The following is a 21062-nucleotide window of genomic DNA, read 5'->3' as shown; positions in this document are numbered from 1 at the left end:
ATGGTGTTGGAGCAAAGCACAAGACAGCTGAAACTCAGTCCAAGTGCTCAGCATGTCATACATTTTTTTTAAATTTTTGTTTATGGAGATATGCTTTTGTACTTTTGTTTTGTGCAGAAATAATGGCAAAATAGAGGGTCTCTTGGGCACACATTATTAAATATTAATTTTTCTTTGAGTCTGAAGTTTTTCAGCCTATCTTGCTCTTTGTGATTGATAGAAGGTACAAAAGTAGCCATGAAGTGTATTTCAAATTTACAAGTTTGTAAAGAACGAGAGAAAGTGTAATAAGTGCTATTTAGATGCCTTTCAAAAGATGTTTCATTTTGTTTTTAACTGCAGTATATTACATTTTAATATAGAGTTTTACTCTGCATTCATCCTAAGGAATGTGCATGAAAAATTTGCTTGTGTTACAACAACAGGTGGAGGGGAAAACTGTGGGAACAACCATTTTGGAATTTGCTTAGACACAGATGGTCACAATTCAAGCGAATTGGGGATTTCTCGAGTCGTTGCGTCTTGTTCTGACATTTTTTGTTTCTTGCTAAGTTCTTGTTTGAAGGTAGTTTTCAATTGCGGCCAAATAAAAGAAGAATGTTAAAAAATGCTGAAGCAACCAAGAAAAAAAAAAGAAGTAGAATAGACGGACGTAAAATAATATTTTTTGACCTGTCTCCCCTTACAAATTTCTGCCAAAATCATACAAGACTGTTTGCATGTAATGCCACAAGCACCCTGTTTGGAGGTGATTTCTAGAAGAAAAACTTCATTAGGCACACAAAAGTTGTCCACACCATCCTCGTAAATTAGAAACGGAATAAGGGATTTTTTATTGCATCATATGCTTCTTAATACTGATCACATTAACAAAATTTTTGCTGGTCCCTGTGTGCTCCGTAGCGTTGGTAGAGGGTGCTTCAGGACCTCTTCTAATCATAGCCAGGCCAGCAGATGTTCGAGTTTGTGTTCATGGAATTATTCGTAATATTTTAAGTTAAAGTATCCTGAGAACACTAACTGGAATGTAATGGTGGATGACAGGGAAGCTCTGAATTCTTTGATGCTGTAAAGAATAGCCGTGTGATCTCAAACAGTGTTTTGTAAACTCTGCAAACAGGCAAAGAAAAAATACCACAGATGGTAAGGATTTCGCTGGTCACAGCAACCAAATTTTTTGTAGTCTGCGTCTTCAGAAGTTATGGTATGAGCTATTAATTATTGAAATATTTTGTGCTGTGAATTTCACAACAGGTGCTGTGGGACTCATTGTGATTATCCTGGCCGTGGTAGTTGTCTGGCACTGCTGTTCAAGAAAGACAAGCAATGATAAAGCCTATGGTAAGTCTGATAATCAAAGAACAACAAAGCACATGACTACAAAGCGGTGGAATCCATTTTAATTTCTATTACCTGTCTTGGCAGCTATTACATTGAGCTTTTTGAACGGTTAAAGAAACAGATTAGAACAACATTCTTGTCTGTATCTGCTGGTTTTTAATTTTTCTGTCAGCATTATTGGTCACTAGTGCCTCATAAAATCATAAACGAGTACCACTGATGCTTGGCATTCTGGGCCTAATGCCTTGAGCATTTAGTGGAACTTTTTCAGCGAGTGATAGTTTTGCAAGCATTCCCCCCCAGAGTTCCCCCTTTTGCTTTCATGCAGTTGCAGACAGTGCAATCCATAGAGTTTCATACAATAACAACTAGAGAGAAATCTGGCGCTGCGATCGTCCGCCGCAATGGGTGTGATGGGTAGTTCTAGATTCGGATTGGCCCTCGATGGCTTGTGAAAGTTACTATGGATTGCAGGCAGTTTCGTTTTCGTTTTGGGTTTACATGAATGCATTTGCCTACGCGGGCTGTTGGAAGAAGCGATCAAAAATACGTTTCTCCTGGAACTGCGTGCCGCACACGCACTGACGCCGCCCTGAGTGGTATGTTTTATAACCAGAGTTGCGCATTGGGTGGGTTATCAATTCATTGCCGGCACAGCGAGCACGAAAACACAAATGATGTTGCTGTATGCGGCGAAGTTGTCTGCGAATTAGGAGATGCGGCCAGATGCGGCGCTGCTCATTCGGCAGAGCAATGTATTGTCGAGCTGACGACGGTTGCGAATTGCTTGGAACAGCCACACCTCTCATGCGAACGCCGGCTCCTACGGCATTGACCAGCAGTACCGGTGGCTGATAGGAATGCTTCTTGATGAATGTCACTGATTCAGGCAAGAATAACTTCCCCAAAAAGCAATCGGTTTCTTTTTTTAGGAGCAGAATACTTTTCTTAATATTAAAAGCTACAAGCGTCGAAACTTTTACAAACAGTTATTGGAGAAGTCCGTGTCCCGCTGCAGTTGGCGGCAAATGGCAAACATACTCCGCAAACCTCCTCGACTCCGCATCTGCTTTCTATTTAAACGCACCGCTTTACTTCGCACTACACCTGTTATTAGTCACTAACTGTCTTGTTTGCCATGTAATTTGCGAACAGCGAACGGTGCAATAATAGTTTCGTTGACAAAAAACACAATTTGTGCAGCCTTAGTCCCGTTTCGATCCTAGGCAATCCGCTTCCAGAACTACCCATCATTCCCATTGAAACGTAAGTGCCATTTTGGAGTTTGCGTTGACACTAGCGCCAGTTTCCCCTCTAGTTATTATTGTATGGAACTCTATGGTGCAGTCCTTGCAGCTAGACTACCCAATCCTTGTCACCAAAGTCGCCATAGATTCCTGTGAAATGGTTTGGCAGCTTGCTGTAGAACATGATGGGCCAAATTGCAACCACACTGCAAGGCTTTCTGTCTGTTTTGTAGCCTAGAAACCTTGCGATCAGAGCTAATTTCATTCTCCCGTGTGTTGCTGACTCTTCTGACGAGAGGAAGGATACATCACTCGGACATGTTCGAAGGACCTTCCATTAGACAATGCCCTTTCTTTAAACTTCTTGTCAGTCGGTGTGCAGTAGATGACTGGGAGGCAGGGCCAGTCTTGCCTTACCTCATTCGCTGCCCTGTGCGAACTGCTGCCAAGGCCCCCCCCACATCAAACTAATGTTTACAGCGAGGCTGTCTATGAATAGAATTCAGCAGACCATCTCTGACGACACAGCGATGTAGACAGGAATCGCACTAAGGTCCGCCCTCTCAAATCCCTGGAATCTTAAAACTGCGCCACACCTTCAGCACCAGGAAAAAAAAAATAAAGAGTAATTTCATGGCCTTCATATTTTGATCTAACACAGCCTATATTACCCCTAAAAAATGTCCTCCCAGCAGCGAATTTGTGTTTAGAGGTGAAGCCCACTTTAAGGGAATCGGTGTACACTTGGTCTTTAAGTATAAGCTGGCCTTGCCACATTGTGTGTTGCACAGTGAGGCGTGTCCATCTACGGAGGGTGTTTGATTACAGAAAATGGCCCTAGCTCTTGTTTCGTTGAAACTATCACAAAATCAATTATATTGCAATTAGCTGCTGAGACGACTCTACCACTATGCCAAATTTCATTTACGTTTCAAAATTACATACTTCACAGTGAAGTTGTAAATATTGGGAATTCCCATCTGCTGTGAATATATGGGGTCCCACTGGAGGAAAACGTTCAGCCCAGGTTTGTCTGCTGGAATAAAACTCTAGTTCGCCCATGTTCCATTCAGGTAATTGTCTAGGAAGTATGCTCACCTGCAAATTACAAACAAATTTGTTTTGTTTTGTGCACTCCTTGGCCTACCTCCCAGGGGTGAGACAGCAGCGCATGTTGTGCAGTTTTGATACAATTCCATTTTCCTGCTCCAGGCTGCTCCAAAAAATCGCGAAAATTGCGCCAAACTGCTCTGAAACAGCCCGAGAGGCAAGGATTTCAATGCCCCTGTCAGTTTCGGGGGGGGGGGGGGGGGGGGGGGCAAAAGGTTGAGTTCACAGTTCACATTGGTTTTCCAAGCATCCCAAGTTTTGCTGTTTTTTGGGAGGCTGGGGTGATCATCTTGGTATTGCTTGGTCAGCTGAACCCTCATCTTGTACCTTCCGGCCACTGCTATGATTGTCACTTACTCGCTAACGCACAAAACCCACAGGACCGTTCGCAAACAGTTTACAACAGTTTCGGTTTCGTTTCTGCATCGTAAAATTTACATTTGGCGCTACTACGCAGTTACCCAACTTCAAGCCCATCTGCCATGTCGCGTTTAGCACCCGCTATTGGTCCTCGAAAAAAGCATGCCGCTCGTGATTTTGTCCCACCCTTACCCAATTTCTGCTATGAGAACTTTCAAAGCAAGTCAAAAGATAACACCCAGTCGCCAGATATCAGTTCCTACAAGGAGAGTGCTTCAAACGGGCCTTGCACACTGGCTACTGTTGACCAGCCAGTTTCATTTCCCTATAAGGGTATCTCCGGAGGTGTAGTGTTGCTCCTTAGTAGAACTGTCTATTCGAGTAGAGTATCCAACAGGATTGTTATTGTCTCTTTCGAAAATTTTAGGTGGCGCTGCAATGCAGAAGGCTCGTAGTGCTAATCTTTTTTATCGTGCAACAGCTACTTGGTGAAAGCTCGCAGGGCACGATTATATAGCGCATCGCTCCTCATTCCTGCAAGCAGAGCTGCAATAGCGAGTCAGAACATGATAATAAACTGGAAGTTTATGTTTTGTGAGATAACTGACAGTGAAAGTCAACAAGCATCAACCACCGAGTTTCGTATTTAACTCCATGCAGATTTTTTTCCCATCGCGTGCTTGTCCCGAATACTGTGCTGGCCGTAAATGCGAAGTCAGTCATTGACAAGATGTTTTTACGTAACGTGAGGACAAATTTGTGCCTCTGATGATGTCAGGCCGCCAGATTTCTGCCAGGGAACCACCCAAAATTGCACATTTTAAAATGGAGGTTGGCCGTCACCGCATGGCACGGGCACCACGCATGGTAACATTTTTCTTTTATATCTGACAAACTATTCCGTGCAAGTCAACATTTTTTTCAGTACGTGTTTTTGAAAGGTTTCCCTACAAAATGTATATCTGAAATTTTTTCTGTTATCGGTGGTTTGTTGTACAAAACTCCTTTTTTATCATTTTCTTTGACAACTTGACGAAACGTTTGATTTTGATATTTTTTTTGCAGCTATGATGCGTGAAAACATATTAAAAACTGGTGTTGTTGGAAAGGGCATTAAATCATCTGCCTTTTTTATTGCTGCAATCAGTGCCTAACCAATATGTTTAGCAGAAAAAAATGTCCTCGTAGACCCCCTGAAAATCGGTCAAATTCCCACGGTAGCGAGAGTTAAGGCGCCGGAAAGTGTCAGATGGCAACAGTTATACTTGACTTACGTTTGTGAGTACTGGTGCCACGTCTCGCAGCCACCTCAGGCGGTTTCTCGGAAGGCCGATTCCACCTTCGCACCCTCATTTTGGGATGTGAAATTATGGGTCCATGTTTCTCGGTATGTGCTTGATAATTTGGGATAGTTTGGAAATGCGCGTTTTCTCCCACACTTCAAAATGCACCGCTGAAGTCTCTGCTTTTGATGGACGGAAGTCAGGGAGTGGGCCGGGGACAGAGAACCGGGAGTGGGAGGGGGGGAGCGTTCAGTGCAGGTCGGCGCCCCCTTCTCGTTGGCGCCCTGTGCAACTGCCCTGGTCGCCCACCCCTAAGACCAGCACTGACTGCTCTAAGGGGTTAGGCCCAAAGTGTCCTAGATTAATCCACAAGCCTCTGTAATGGCACACGACATAACCAAATAGTGGAATTCAGAGTTTGCCCCCCATTTTGTAAAATATGTTTGAAGTGTGCCAGGCTTTTGAAACGACTACAAGATGGTGTCAGCCGTTCTCTTGCGATGCGCCTCACACATGCTATGGCATGGCACAAAATAGGCACATTGGATATTTGCAAGCTTGGAAATTCATCGTGAGTGTAGCTTCAGCACATAAAGTACCCTATTTAACTTTTTTTGAATACAGTGCCTGTGTTTTCAAGATTTTGATGCACTCTTGAGTACCCCAAGTTGTCTAAATTCAACTGTAACCCTCCCCTATCACTGAGGCTGCCGTCCACGTGCAGGCTGATAGTAGAAGAGGAAAGCACTCGTTTGCATGTTAAACCCAAAATTAAATTTTTAACACAGTCTAAAGAGAGGCTACACCGTAATTGGTGACTTCACCGTTTTTTCACTGTGCAGTTGTGGAGAACCTGAGTCGCAGTAGCAGCATATCAAGACCACCAGCTACAAGCATGGTGCAAAGGTGAGAACACAGCTGTGCCCAACAAGTGGGATTGTACATCTGATTTAAAGTGTCCTGTCATGAATGTAGTGTTCCCTTACATGTTGAAACCTTGCGTTAAAAACGTCTGAGGAAAGCCCTTTTAATCACATTTTTATGTGTACAAGATGTTTCACAATAAGGCACCACTGAGGTTGATGTGGCTATCTGTGGCTTTTTAGTTTAGTTGTGTTTGTGTTATCTTCTTGCATTGTTAGGGCACTAACATTTGTTCTGCTTAACGGCACAGTATGCTTTAATACACAAGGTGAGCTTATTTGCAGTTACCAATTTGTCAGAAGCATTGAAAGATGGAGAGAAAAAATTTGTGAATATTCGAAATTTTACTGGCTGATTTATTATTTTTTTTTTGCATTTGATCTGATAATGTTACAGTACAAAACTTGAGGATGATTATCTGGGACTTAGTGTTCACTCAAGGATAAGTTTATTGTAATTTTGCTCGAATTTATCAGCTTAGCAACATGCTTTTGACTGGCGTGGACTTCTCAGAGCTCTAAAGCAGAATATTCGTAGCTTCTCACAAATCTTGAAGAAGATTTCTGCTCAAGTGTAGGAAAAACATTCGGCCACCTTCGCAATTGAGATGCGAAGACTGAGGAAACAGCGAAGCTGGTGGCCTTCATTATCTTTAACTTGGCTTTTCTTAGGTCTGCCCCTTTCTTTATTAAGAGAAAGATGATTAAAATGCGAAGCTTTCTCCATGCAAACCGAGTTAAATCAAAGTCCACAATCCACCCTCCTGAAGGCCCAAATCCAAACTGCCAAAGTTCAACTCAGCCAAAGTCCAAAGCCAATGCCTGTGCCCTAAACCCAAAGAAAATGCTATGCTCACGAAATGCGATGATAGCTCAATCGGACAAATGCCGGTTTCATAACGCGAGGGACCCAGGCTCGATTCCGACCATGGGAAGTGTTTTTTTTTTCCAATGGACTGCACATGTTATTATTCGCTGTTGCTGCCAGCACCATACTTCTCGGGCTTTTAGGGTGGCCCAGTGGTTAGGTTGCTGGCTTCACGGTGCGTAAAGGTCCCAGGCTGATTCCCAGGACCTCTTAACCGCATTTTTTTCTTGAGGCGCACACTCCCAACACCTACTCTAGGCTACTGGTCTCTTCACCACTTACCCTCACACTTCTTGGCCTAGGATTTTCCCCCTTTCAATTTCGCTGAGTGCAATTTCCTGTTAATGATCTGCACGGACAGAAGAAAGCTTTAACATCTTTGCTGTTAAAAATAATTGATAGGTCTGTTTTTTTTTTCGTTGGCAGTTCTTTGACCTTCTGAGCAGTGATTCGATACTGAGCAGTGATTCGATAGATTGAACTATCTGATGCACTGTTTTTTACACTAAATGCGGCTTTTTAAACAGCATGTGGCATTTCTTTTAGTGGTCCACTCACCGATGCTTTGCAAGGCTAATGTCACGTTACCAGCATGAACAAATCATTATCTGTACAGTATTTTGGCAACGTACACTCCAAAGACCGTACCAGCTATTACCTGATGCAGTTTTTCCGTGCCTCTTCCCTGTGTGACAGTGACTCGGTCATCTTCCTGAGTGCGAAGGCTCGCCGTCCATTGAGCGGCCAGTTGGGTGCGAACACACCGGACGGAACAAGTTCGGTGGAGAGCATGTCACAGCTGCACTTTGGGCACCAGGGCTTCGTGGGAGATGTAAGCACTGGTTCTGCTCCCTTCCTGTTGTGCCACATGTTTCACCAGTGGGCGTCTCACGTAGGGGTTTTCTTCAGAACTAGTTATGTGCAAGTGAACTAGGTTGGTGGTTGGTGGACTTACATTTACATTGTCCGCATGCGAAACTACCGCAAATAGTGGGAGAGGTAAGCGGACACAAATGAAGAGTCACCACTGATTAGTGTACTACGCAGTTGTGGCAGATGAGAAAAAAAAAAATTATGAGCCATTCCACTCTGTGTTCGTGCATCACACAAACACGCGAACAGCGCAAACCCTGTCTAGTGAGGGAAGCGTGGCCGTACTACCAGAGGAGCTCTTGGAGATTAAGTGGGATATTATAGGGTAAGTGAAGTTAGAAGAACAGGAGAAGGCTTCATGGAGCTCACTAGTGGACATATTCTGGGGTACCAAGGACCTCAAGAAAAGAAAGAGCATAGTGGGTTTCCTATTCCACAGAGAAATAGCAGGGAACGTGGAGGAATTATTCAGCATTAACGAAAGAGTAGCAGTCGTTATGATCAAGCTAAACAAGCGATGCAGGTTAACGATAGTACAAGCCTATGCACCAACAGCCAACTAAATGACAATGATGATGCAGTAGAAAGTTTCTACGAGGATGCCACGCCAAATCAGCAATGAGGAAGGGTACAACACAATTCACGATGGTGATGGAAGACCTTAACGATAAAGTAGGCAACAAGCAAACAGGAGAAATGTCAGTGGGAAACTTCGGAATAGGTAGTCGCATCAGTCAAAGAGAGGCACTGGTAGGATTTGGGAGAGGAATAACCTGAGGATAAGGAGCACATTCTTCTGCAAATGAAAAAACAGGAAATGGACATGGAAAAGTCCCGACGGTTCAACAAAAAATGAAATAGACTTCATTGGTAGTGACAATCCAGGAATTGTGCAGGACGTAGATGTGCTAGGCCAGATTCGCAGCAGTGAACATAGGATAATTAGAGGCAAAGTAAAGCTGAATCACGAAAAAGAAAGAAGGAAACTCGTAAAAAGTAAGAAACCAGGCATGAAATTAGTCAGAGACAGGACGCAGGAGTTCAAAATAACTCTTCAAAGCAAATTTGAGCTTCTAAACGAGGAAAAAGAGGATAGTGTGGACAGGCTAAATGACAACCTAACAACAGCAATAAGTGAACCGCCGGGGCAACAGAGTGGATACCGAGAGACGGATCTAGAAGGAGGGGAGTGCCAATAACTCGATGGAGGGACGAAATAAGGAAATTTGGGGGCAAAGAATGGACTTGAGCAGCTCAGGACAGGAGGTCAATGGGAGAGGCTTTCATCCTGCAATGGACCCAAGTTAGCTGATGATGACGATGACTCTGTGAAGGTGGATGGCCAGCGAAGCTGTATAAAATGCACACCAGACACATGGTTAGAGAGTGTACACGTATTTATTTTTCGCATCATTTGGTGATGGTCGGCGCCATGGCTTTGTGATTACTTAATGAAACTTGGAAGGACTAACATGGTGGAATGTTGGACGAGTTGGTGTTGATTCATCATGAAAACAGGCGCAGAAAAAGACACGAAGGACGAAATACATAGGGCGTGTATTTTTAGCTCATGTATAGTTAGCACGTCATCCTGTGTATTTCATCCTTAGTCAACATCTTTTTCCACGCTTGGAAGGTCTACAGTTTTATATAACCAGCAGACAAACATGGAGTTGTTTGCTGCCATCCCGTAGGTATCTGCCCATGTATTGACAGCGGATGGGAATTCTGTAATGTTTACTACGCCACTGCGGACTAACTAATTATGACAAATGAATCAAACCTTGTGTAATGATAGAATTGCCGTAGCGGCCAATTGTGGTATATAATTGTTTTTAAAGTTCTGATGACATAAGAGTTGCGGCAGTTTTCTGTCGAGCATTTGCGATATGTTGGCATTGCTGCAAGATGTAGGCATGAAAAATCCACGGAACCCCAGCTATAAACAGTCTCACTGTGAAAAAAAAGAAAAAGAAAAGATAGATGAGAATGGTGATTAAAATGCGTTCAACTAGAATTTATGAATACTAATATTGGTTCAAATTTGAGGACACAAGTTAAAGTGTGACGTTCATGTCAGCTGTGGTTTCAAGTGTGAAACAGCTGGAGCCACTAGCTAAACTGGTGTGTGGATTCTACCTAGTACCTTACTAAGTTGGATTTGGAAAGGGTGGTGTCAACATGTTCGGATCTCTGATAAGGCCCAGATGGGCTGCAAGTGAAGGCGGTCAGCTACGAGGTTTCTTTTCTGAAGCATAGACAGAGTGCAACGAAACCCACTTGTAAGGAACTGCAGGACGTGCTACGATTCATTTTAAATTTTGTGTTGAAGTTTTCCCTCTCGTTTCACCCTGCTGGTTTTGCAGGTGGGAGGAATGCGCCCCCTGAGTGAGTGTGGGGTTCACACTGTGGACGTGCCCTACACACAGCCATCCTCTGCAGCCAGCCTCGACGGTGAGGTGACGCTGCAGGTGCCTTCTCTCAGCCAGTGCAGCTCCTACAGTCACAGAGGTGGGCATTTCCGACAGTGACGGGCTGTTGTGGGCTCAGTGAAGTGAAGGTCCTGTCCTGCAGCTTCGTAATGCGTCACTAGAACAATGTCCAGTCGCCGAGAAAGGCAATACCCTCTGGTAATTTCAGAAAGCCATGTCTAGGCATATGCAAATACCGTGGAACCCCGCTGATATGTCCCCTGAACTTACGACGACCCGCTTGTTGCGATGGATCATCGCGGTCCCGGCAAACTCCCCATAGAAACAATGCATTAAAAACCACAACTATACAAGGCTCAAGTGCACGCAGTCCGCTTCATGCGTGCTTACCTTAGTCTTTTTTTTTTTTCCAGAAAAAAGCTTGGGCAAGCTATTCCAAATTTTGTTTAACCATTCACAATTTGTGATGTCACAAATGGTAGTGCAAAAAAGTATAGAGGGGTGATACCCATTTTCTCTTCTCTGGTGTTTTCTGCGTTAATAAACAGCTGCTGCTAGTGGTATAGTATTTGTATTCACGGCACTGTAATCTAGTGATATAGGCTTCTTGCTTTTTCTGTAGTGCCCTGCAATTGTTTATCATGTGCTCATGTGTTTAAACTGCTGTTTCATGATTGCTGCTCCAAGAAGCATCGATCAAAGCAGTAAATGAGAACATAAAAATTTGGTCTTTGTAGGGAACATCAGTGTAAAATCCTTTAATTAACCCCACAAAGCCCGAACGTATTTCCAAGCAAATGAAAATTCCAGACTTGTGTGTACCTTTATTTAGGGCTAAGATGACTTCATTCATACAAAAGGAAAAAGAAATTTCAAATCGGTAAATATTTAATGAATGTATCGTATATGATGATACAGTGGGCTTTTCTGCTGCCTCCTTGCCAGCTACAGTGTCATGGCTTGTGGTATTCGAAGAAGCAGTTGCATTGCTTTTCCAGGCAGAGAGGTACATTGAATTTTGCGAACACAGCTACGCTAAACGTGATAGTGCTTGGTACACAGCTCCTACGTTGAAGTTGCTAGCTTGTCACAAGTGGAAGATGCCCAGCCATGTGTCTTGGAACATCATCTTGGGGCTGATTTGGCATGACCTTTGTCTGCTTTGCGGAAGGCGGAGAGAAACTGTTCGACAATCCTCTTGGTGCTTTTCCTGTGGAGATAAGGTTTTCTGATAGGCTGGCAATGTCGTCAGCTTCAGTGGCGGCTCCTTCAACTGATGGCTCTGGAGCCTGTGGACCTGTGGACATTCCATGCATTCATGACGCAGATGAACATAGCATGGCATATGAGATACATGTTCCAGCACCTGGACCACTTGGTGCAGTTGAAAGTGGTTTTAGAAAGCGTGTCAAACGCGATTAAAAAATTGTGCCATCAATGAAGGCCCATTGTATCAAATATTACACACGGAAATTGGAAGCAACTTCGAAGAGTGGGCGGCTTTCAAAAATGACAACAGAGATATCATTTTGGTCGTGCAACATTTTCTGAAGAAAAAAAATGACCAAATGTAGGATGAAAGAACGAAATACGCACTGTTCATCGACTAAAAGGATGCCGATTGGATGCCACTGCGCGAGCTCCCATGTGCTGCCGTATTTCTCGAGCTGCCAGACCTGTGGCGGCACCTTTCTGAACTACTCACTTGAGAAAACTCCGTCATATTAAAAATGATACTCTGGGCTTTGGTCTCAGCTTTATGTGATTTAGCATCTCTTTCTGGCTTCTCAAGCACCGTGTATCAGATTTGATATGCTGGGCACTGTGGGGTTAAGGACTGAATAGAAGTGGGGAAACCTAGGAGGAAATTTGATAAAAAGAAGTATCGGTATTTAACACTAAGGTCTTTCTGGAAGAGAAAACGGTGTTTGTGTTGCTTCTCCCTCCTTGGAAGTCAGCTCTTTTGTGGAACACGCAGAGACGTGTTATTGAAACGGTGCTGCGATTAGGATTGCGTGAGGTTAACTGCTTTTTTAAACAGACCTTTGGGGAGGGGTCTGAACACATTACAGTTTAACCTAATAGAGTGATTAGATTGTGGTTACAGTTCTCTTCTGGGCCGCTTGAAAATTCGGGTACGAATTATAACGTGGGAATTTGGTCACTCTGGGAAACATGTATGTCTTCCCGTTTTCACACATTGGTAAATACACACATTTCTAAGTGCCACTTGGAAATGCACGTACTTACAGCCACATCACACCCATTTTAGCTTATCCGTTTGTCTAGTTTCAGATGACCAGCGATCTGCGAGTATACACAATTTTAGAGAGTGGACCCACCGGGCCGGTCTTGCTGATGTTTGCACTGTCATGATGCGGAAAAGTGTGATGGTCACAATGACCTAGACTGGCCACCCACTTCATTGGCTGCAGGTCTGGAGGAGCCGTACTACAACCTCTACGGCAGCAATGATCTGACACTTAAGACCAGAAGCCTTCCATCCTGGGGACGAGCTAAGCAGCGGCCACTCTCCACCGAAGACGATCTGAGCGAACTCTACGCTAAGGTGAGAGCGCGAGCAATCGCAGCAATTTCTTTTTTTCTGATTAACTTTTATTTCTATATTTCTGTTTTCTGGACTATGGTCACTAGTGAAGAACCTATCTTTCCAGGTTTAACAAAGCTGCATAATTAAAGCGAGCAAAAAGGAAGACGGGCAAGAAACTGAGGCAGCAGGACTGGCAGTAACTGGCAAATAATTTGTGATTATTTTTTATTAAACAGGGGAGCCAAGGTGCCTGCATAATTTGCTTGCCATGGACACTCCGCTTGTTGTAGCAACCGTGAAGGCTCACTTAGTGTTAGCTCAGCGGCTAGGGCGTTGCGCCACTGTGCACCAAGCCGCAGTTTCGAGCCCCTTCTGTGGCTGTTGTTTTTCTGCTGGAGGTGAAAAATATAAACATTCGGGTGTGTGATTTCAGATTACGTTGGAAACGCCCAAATGGTCAAAATTGCTCCCTAGCCCTTCGCTGTGTCGTGCCTTGCATGCAAGGTACTCCTTTGGCACGTGAACCCTCAATTTGATTTCAAATGAAGCAGCCTAAGGCATGTATAGAAACCTCCTTTTGTTTTCTTTGCTTTAACAGGGAAGGCCTCTTTCATTTCTCCAATACGTTTGTCTTAGTGTGCAAACAAGGTGTCCTAATCAAAAAGGAAGCTGATTCCCACTGTGGTGGCAATGCACAAACAGATGGGAGGGAGGAACACACTTCCACAGCAAACCTGGCTCCCTTAGTTTAAGGATGACAGACTTGAAAAGGAAGCACTGGGAATCGTGCCTGTCCTACTTAACAGAATGTGTAACGGAATCAAATATTTTTCCAAAATCTAAAGAAATACCTGAGGTATACTAATTGGTTTTCAATTAATTTTTCTTTAATATGTAAGAGAGCATTTTCTGCTGATTTTCTTTTCTGAAACCCATACTGCTCATTTGCTGTTAATTTTTATAACTTCTAAAAAACTACTGATCCTGTATTCATAACCTGTTCCACAATCTTCAAGAATACTGAAAGTATGGAAATCAAGGGGCAGTTTCCGAGGACGCCCCTAGCTCCCCCTCTTATGAACGGCACAAACTTGTCATCCGATCCCAGCATTTGACCAATAAAAGTGTCCGATATCTTTGATGGGTGCTTCTGCGTGCAGAATGACTTAAAGTAGAGTGCGTTCACCGGCTGGAAAGGTTACCATCAGTAGTCTATTATCAGATAGATGCATAAACTTCTGTTGAAGACTTCTTCACGGCAGCCACTGCACGATATTCCCTGTCTATGTGGCAGTCCATAGCTGACAGAGCACACAGAATTGCCTCCTCTAGCCTAGCTAAGAGCCTTTCACATGAAATTGACACCATCTGTGCTGCCCCTAAAATGTCTAGCTCGAGATGAGGAAGCCCAAATGCTTCCATGTATACCACGTTCAGAATTATTAAGCAGTGCAAACTTTTCAGTGGCACATGCTTGTGTAAAGCTTTGTTCACACGCCTTCAATTCTGTACTCTTTTCTGTTCATTTTCGAACAATGAAATTTTCAGAGTGCATAGTATTTCATTATATTTGACAAGTTTTTAAGCTGATTGTAAGTGGAGTGTAATTTCATTGCATGTGTGCAAAGTGGGAATTGGGTTTGTTATTGTGTATACTTTTTATTGTCAATGCCACTCGGGTGTGGCTTATACTCGAGTGAAGCTTAGAGCTATGCATTAACATGCTGTAGTGCCACTGCGACTACTGTGTATAATAATGCACAACCAGTGACCTACTGTGGACATTTTATTTAAGAGGGACATGGCGCTTAAAACAATTTCTTTTAATTGTTAAGTAAACTCCGTGAAACTTGTCAGTCTTGCTGCTTTTCCCCACTGACTGGAAATATGGCATCATTTTTTGAGTAAGCCAATTGGTTCCTGAGATAATTAGAGATAATTAGCCACTCTTGGAGGAACAATGGACAAAGCAGTGTTAGCCATAAAGCTGTAATCTTTATAATTTTTAGTGCTATGAACACTGGTGGGTGCAGTAAAGAATCGGTTTTTTTGATGCACTGCTTAGAACTACTTTTACAGTTCATTAAACTTCGGTGTTTGAAATGGGCATTCAAAATGGTTCCTTGCCACTGGTGCCACCAAGGTTTAATGAGCTCTAAAATTAGTTCCAAGTGGTGCATCAAAAAACTGATTCTCTTATTGCACTCACCAAGGTTCATATCATTGGAAAATATAAAGATTACAGTTTTATGGCCAACACTGCTTTGTCTGTTGTTTGACCAGAAACTACTAATTATTTCTAATTATCTTGGCAACTAATTGACTCACTAAAAAAATAATGCCATATTTGAAATCAGTGGAAAAAAAGCAGCAATGTCGACAAGCTTCACAGAGTTTACTTGAAAATTAAAGTAAGCTGTTTTAAGAGCAGTGTTCCCCCTTCACTATAATCGCAGCTTTCGCACTCACCACTGTCGGACAAACTCACCTTATCAATGCACTCCAGTAGCTTATAACTTCTGTGCCATCTGTGTCGCTTCAAATTCCCGTGACTATAAACAAAAGCCCAGTCTTCCTCGCTCAAAATGTTACGAAGCATCTGGGTGGGAATCTCTGGCACATGTACCTGAGGAAATATGGTGAAACTCCATGCGAGAAAAGTGTTCATCTTGTAAGAGTTTGCCTCGTACAAATTTTTGATACAAATAAGTGTATTACAGCTGTATAAGTTTGTATTAGAACATGAACACACATAGCCCTGCTTGTATGAGGACCTATACTGAAATGCAGTAAAAACTCGTTAATTCAAACTTCAAGGGAGCGCCGGTTTAGATGGAATTAATGAATGTTTGAACTAACGAAAGTGAACAAGAACAACATTACACTGCTATTGGGAAGTAGTAGGGCATGTCAACACTTTTGCGCTTTGAAAAGCCCGTCATTGCGGCCTGTCTTTTGTCCATAAAGGCGACAGTCGGCACTTTTTGCTCTAACAAACGAGTGTAGCGGGAAGCCTCATCTTCGCCTTCTTAAAAAATGGAAAAAAGAAATGGGTGGCATTCCATCCGGCCATGACTTCTGAGAGGACGGCCGCACTCTGCTTTGTCGTTATCCTCCTTGTCGTCATTGGCAGCGACAGGTTCTGCGCTTCTGACCTGAAATGTGATCCCTTCATCTGTCAGCGCCCCTGCGTCCTCATCGACATAGTTCACAAAAAGTGCGCCTTCCAAAATGTTCACCATGTCGGATTTAGATTGGTTTTACCATGGAGGAAACAACAGAGTTTTGCCCTATTTTGCCTTCTGGGTCATTCCATGCCAAACGTCCCAGCCGTAAAATCGACCATCACGGATTAGCTCAGTAAAAATTGTGGGTCATCCTCACATGGCCCACAATGCCCCCTGAAAGTGTTTTTGTCCAAAAAAAATTTGTTCCTTTCTAGCAGCCATTTTACCCCCAGGGTTTAAAGCAAACTTACGTCTGAAAAAAATTCATCATAAAAAAGTAACTTCTCTTATAATGGCCACCATTTTTTGTGAACATCATGTTGAGGGCCTGGGCTGCTCTATGCCACTTTTTTAAAATAATTTTGCTTTTCTTTGCTGTGATTACACCATTCAGAAAATACACGATGTCGAGCATTTTCAAACATTTTTAGCAAATACGAGCACATTCGCTCAGCCAATGAAGCAATTGCTTCTGTATTTCAGCTTTGTGGACAATTGGTAAACACTATATTTACACTGAAAAAAGGTGAAGTGTGCGAGAAAACGTTTGTCAAACTTGGAAAAATCTCCTTTCTGGCCCATATTCACCTTGAAATTGCGCATTGTTGTGCTCGTAGTAAAAATATCAAATACAAGCCATTCACTAGTACAACTAACCGCAGTTTATTTCAGAAAGTTTAATCAGAACAGTTTTTGTTTTAGCAGAGAAAAATTTCTGAATTTGTACATCGACACTAGTTCACTCCGTTGTTCCACAGAGCGTTTTCTCTGCACGGCATGCGCCTGCCTGCATGAAAGACTCGCGAGCCAGCAGGTTAGCGGTACTACACTTCCCCGCAATGGTATTTCGTAGCGTCAGTACAGGAAAAGGTGTAATGCGCGTGTTGGTGAGAAACGTACAACGTGGAGCTAGCGGTGGTGCGCCCATTCCACGAGTACATGTAACTCAATGGCTGGACATCAGATGTGCATTTAACTCTTTCGGGACCGCCCGAAAAAGTGATGAAAAAGTGAGGTCTCGCTAGAAATTTTTTATTACATAAAGCAAAGGCACCATCCTACCTTAGCATATACCAAAATGCAGCTAATTATATGTTCTTTGACATGGAATACCAAGTTTTACTTCAACACTGACGATAGAACCATGAAAAAATCTTAAAGTAAGAACTTTGTAAAAAAACTACAGAAAAAGATAGAAAAAAGCGTAAATATAAAAATATTAAAAAAGAATAAAATTATTTCAGGATATACAAAATCTAACACAATGCTTTGTTTCTTCATCGCGAAAGTTTGATGCGGCTAGGTGTAACTGTTTTTTTGTTTTGTGCGTGATCTCTTTGGCACTAGGGCCATGGCTACGTCGTCGCCCAGGTACACGCCGGGCTTTCGTCTCGGCGAAAACTTGATCCCTTTCTGAGATGGTGGCAGGAGATCACCACCATAGGTAGTTAACACCCTAGCGAACAAATATAAACCAGCCAGAACATATTTCGAGCGCACATACCTACTCCAGAGACAATTGAAACCGAAACCAACACCCACCTTTGAGCCTTGTTCCAGGCTGATTGACACCCGAATCCTCACTCGAGGTGAAATCCGATCTCTAAAGCCGCATTCCGACTCTTCACTGCCACTCTCATCGTTAAAATCCACAGTAGAAGGCGAAGATATGTGAGACGAGACGAGGCGGATTTCTAATCGCGCTCGCGCGAGTATGACGCCATGTTTGTTTACATTCGAAACCACTGCCCGTCAGAATAAAATATCTGATGCGTTGCCGCCTGGCGATAAAAAAAGAAAATTCACAAAAGAGAAAACTCCAGTTTTCAAACTATCTCCTAGATGTCGCTAGGTGTTCCATCGAGCGAAAATTTGTATTCTGCAGGCTCGTGAAACCATCGATCATATATGACCGATGGCCTATGGAGCGGTCCCGAAAGAGTTAAAGCATCAGGTTATGCAATTCCCACTAACGCATACAAATAAATTTGTTTAACTCGATGACTCCGCCGCTGTTTATTTCGTAATTTTTGGCATACTTAAAAGATACCACGTAAACATACCCTGCTTCTTTAAATGCACGTCCATGTCCAGCCAGCCGTTGAATTACCTGTATACGCATGGAATGGGCGCACCACCGCTAGCTCCACATTGTACTTCTCCCACTAACACGCGAATTATTCCTTTTTCCTGTACTGACGCTACGAAATACCATTGCGGAGAAAGGTATTCTTGTAGTGCGAACCCGCTGGCTCGCGTGTCTTTCATGCAGGCAGGCGCATGCCGTGCAGAGAAGACTCTCTGTGGAACAACGGGGTGAAGCAGTGTCGCTGTACAAATTGAAAAAATTTTTTCTCTGCTAAAACAAAAACTGTTCTGATTAAACTTTCTGAAATAAACTGCGATCATTTGTACTAGTGAATGGCTTGTATTTGATATTTTTACTACGAGCACAACAATGCGCAATTTCAAGGTGAATATGGCCCAGAAAGGAGATTTTTCCAAGTTCGACAAACGTTTTCTCGCACATTTCACCTTTTTTCAGTGTAAATATAGTTTTTACCAATTGTCCACAATGCTGAGATACAGGTACAAGTGCTTCGTTGGCTGAGAGAATGTGCTCGTAATTGCTAAAAATGTTTGAAAACGTTCGACATGGTGTATTTTCTGAATGGCGTAATCACAGCAAAGAAAAGCAAAAATATTTTAAAAATGCGGCAAAGAGCAGCCCAGGGCCTCAAAATGATGTTCACAAAAATGGTCGCCATTATAAGAGAAGTTACTTTTTTATGAATTTTTTCACAGACATAAGTTTGCTTTAAACCCTGGGGGTAAAATGGCCGCTAGAAAAGGAACAAATTTTTTTTCGACAAAAACGCTTTCAGGGAGCATTGTGGGCCATGCGAGGATGACCCACAATTTTTACTGAGCTAATCATTGATGGTCGATTTTACGACTGGGACGTTTGGCATGTAATGACCCTTCTTCGTTCTATGCAGCCTTGTGTGTATGCACCAAAAGGAGCGCTTCTTTGTCCGTGTGCTAGGCGCTAGGTCACCTGCACGGTGGCGTGTAGTTTGGATTATCCGTGGTGGAACCTACTCGGGTTCGAATTAACGGGCTTCTTATACATAGACTCCTGCGGAGACTCGTCTTCTTCTGCGGAGACTTCTCTGCGCGAAATCATGCAGTTCGAGTTATTCATGAATACAAATTATTGTACAGTAGACTCTCGATAAATGGAACTTCAAGGGACCGAAAAAATTAGTTCCATTTAACAGGAGCTCTTTTTACCGAAAGAGATGTGCAAAAGCACAAATTTATGTGCGAATTTTAGTGCGGATTAAGTGCAAATTTTGTACTCTTTATACCAGTTCATAGAACTCTAAGCACTAAAAAATGAATGTAGCTGATAGTTTTTTAGAAAGCAAGAAAACTACAAGAGGGAAGGCACAGCATTTACAATGTCAGGGGTGAGGCATTGCGCAGATTTGATACAAATTTGTTTTTCTGCGCCAGGCAGCTCCAAAACCTTGAAAATTGCAAGAAATGTGTCAAACTGTTCCAAAACAGTCTAACAGCCAAGGATTTTAACGCTCCCGTCAATTTCAGTGGGGAGAAATGCTTACTGACGGCATAATTTTCCAGCACCCAAAGGTGATGCTGTTTTTAAAGGTTTAATTGATTGATCATTCAATAAAAAACCCGCATAAACTTGTCCCCGAGATAGTGTTTTCGAAAGTCGTAATGTAGGGTTGCACATGTTATATATCTGTGCGTTTTTAAAGTTTTCCCGTCGAAAGTCATTGCAATGTCCTGTAGAAAAAATACTTATGTGTACTGAGGGCTCAAACTAATTGTGCAGGTTGATGTAAAAACGGCAATTTTTGGAGCGCCGTATTTCCGGAACGACATTACTGGACGCCGCCATCTTGGTATCTCGGTATCTTGGCGAAGCAATTGCTCGTGGTTCAGGCAGAGTGCTCTTCGCCGATTTTCACCGTGGTTTTGGTTATAGGGGTGGCTGGGTTTACATTTAGTCATTTTATGTGTTGCAGGAAGTTGCGTGACTCAAAAGACTGGAGTTTATCAAAAACAACGTGGTGACCGCGAATTCGCCGTGTTTCGGCCTTGAGTGTGAGGCGCGGTGCGTGCTTGAAGTGAAATTTCGGACTCGTTGCGGTGTTATAAAATGCTGAGTTATTGCTGCCTTTGACAGCGAGCTTGCGAGCGGCAGGAATGGGACGATCGACACTGCAGAAGTGGTGGCGCAGTCTACGTCACCACAAAACGTTGCCGGGACGGGTTATTATTGCACGCTAGTAATAATGGCTGATTTATCTGAAGTGAAATATAATGCCAAAAGGGAGGTGGCTAAACCTACCAGCGTTACGCAAATTAGGATCGTAGTGAAGGCGTACCTTGGGGATTGAAATGGGAGGGCTGGTTGGGTGCGACTGTCACCTCGCTTAGCTCAACTTTTGCCGTGGCTCTACACTTGTGCGTAAAGCCGAGTCTGGGATTACGAAAATAATTTCGGCATTCACATGATAATAAAAATGTCTTACGATTGCTTAGTTTTTCAATTTGATATTTTCAATGGCCCTCCACGATATATCTATGCATAGAGCCTAAGAATTTAATGGTTTGTAAAAAAGTAGTGCAGTTCGAACCTTGTGATGCTCTGGTAGAAAAAAACTTTATTGAAAGGCTGTTTTAGTGCTATGTACGTTCAAAACCTATTGAAAAGTGCACTCCCCCCACCCGCCCCGAGTTGCCAAAAATTTGATTTTTTAGGCTCCTAAGGTGATATGATAAATATCGTTCTTCTGCTCCAAATCAAGGTT

General features: G+C 43.0%; 1 protein-coding gene across 1 annotated transcript in view; it reads left to right on the top strand.

Annotated features, from left to right (window-relative positions):
- Nucleotides 1-21062, top strand: part of LOC144145078 (uncharacterized) — a 36721-nt gene that overhangs the window by 5211 nt on the left and 10448 nt on the right. The window contains exons 3-7 of the mRNA XM_077676574.1: nucleotides 1255-1341; nucleotides 6184-6247; nucleotides 7829-7964; nucleotides 10372-10516; nucleotides 12873-13006. Coding sequence (XP_077532700.1) covers nucleotides 1255-1341; nucleotides 6184-6247; nucleotides 7829-7964; nucleotides 10372-10516; nucleotides 12873-13006 — 566 coding nt within the window. The remainder of the gene's footprint in view (nucleotides 1-1254; nucleotides 1342-6183; nucleotides 6248-7828; nucleotides 7965-10371; nucleotides 10517-12872; nucleotides 13007-21062) is intronic.

Source organism: Haemaphysalis longicornis, unplaced genomic scaffold, assembly GCF_048455015.1.
Source record: "Haemaphysalis longicornis isolate Haplotype H1 unplaced genomic scaffold, Haemaphysalis longicornis Haplotype H1 scaffold_1, whole genome shotgun sequence".
Lineage (NCBI taxonomy): Eukaryota > Metazoa > Arthropoda > Arachnida > Ixodida > Ixodidae > Haemaphysalis > Haemaphysalis longicornis.
Note: the sequence above shows the minus strand (reverse complement) of the source record. Positions and strands in the feature narration are given on the sequence as shown.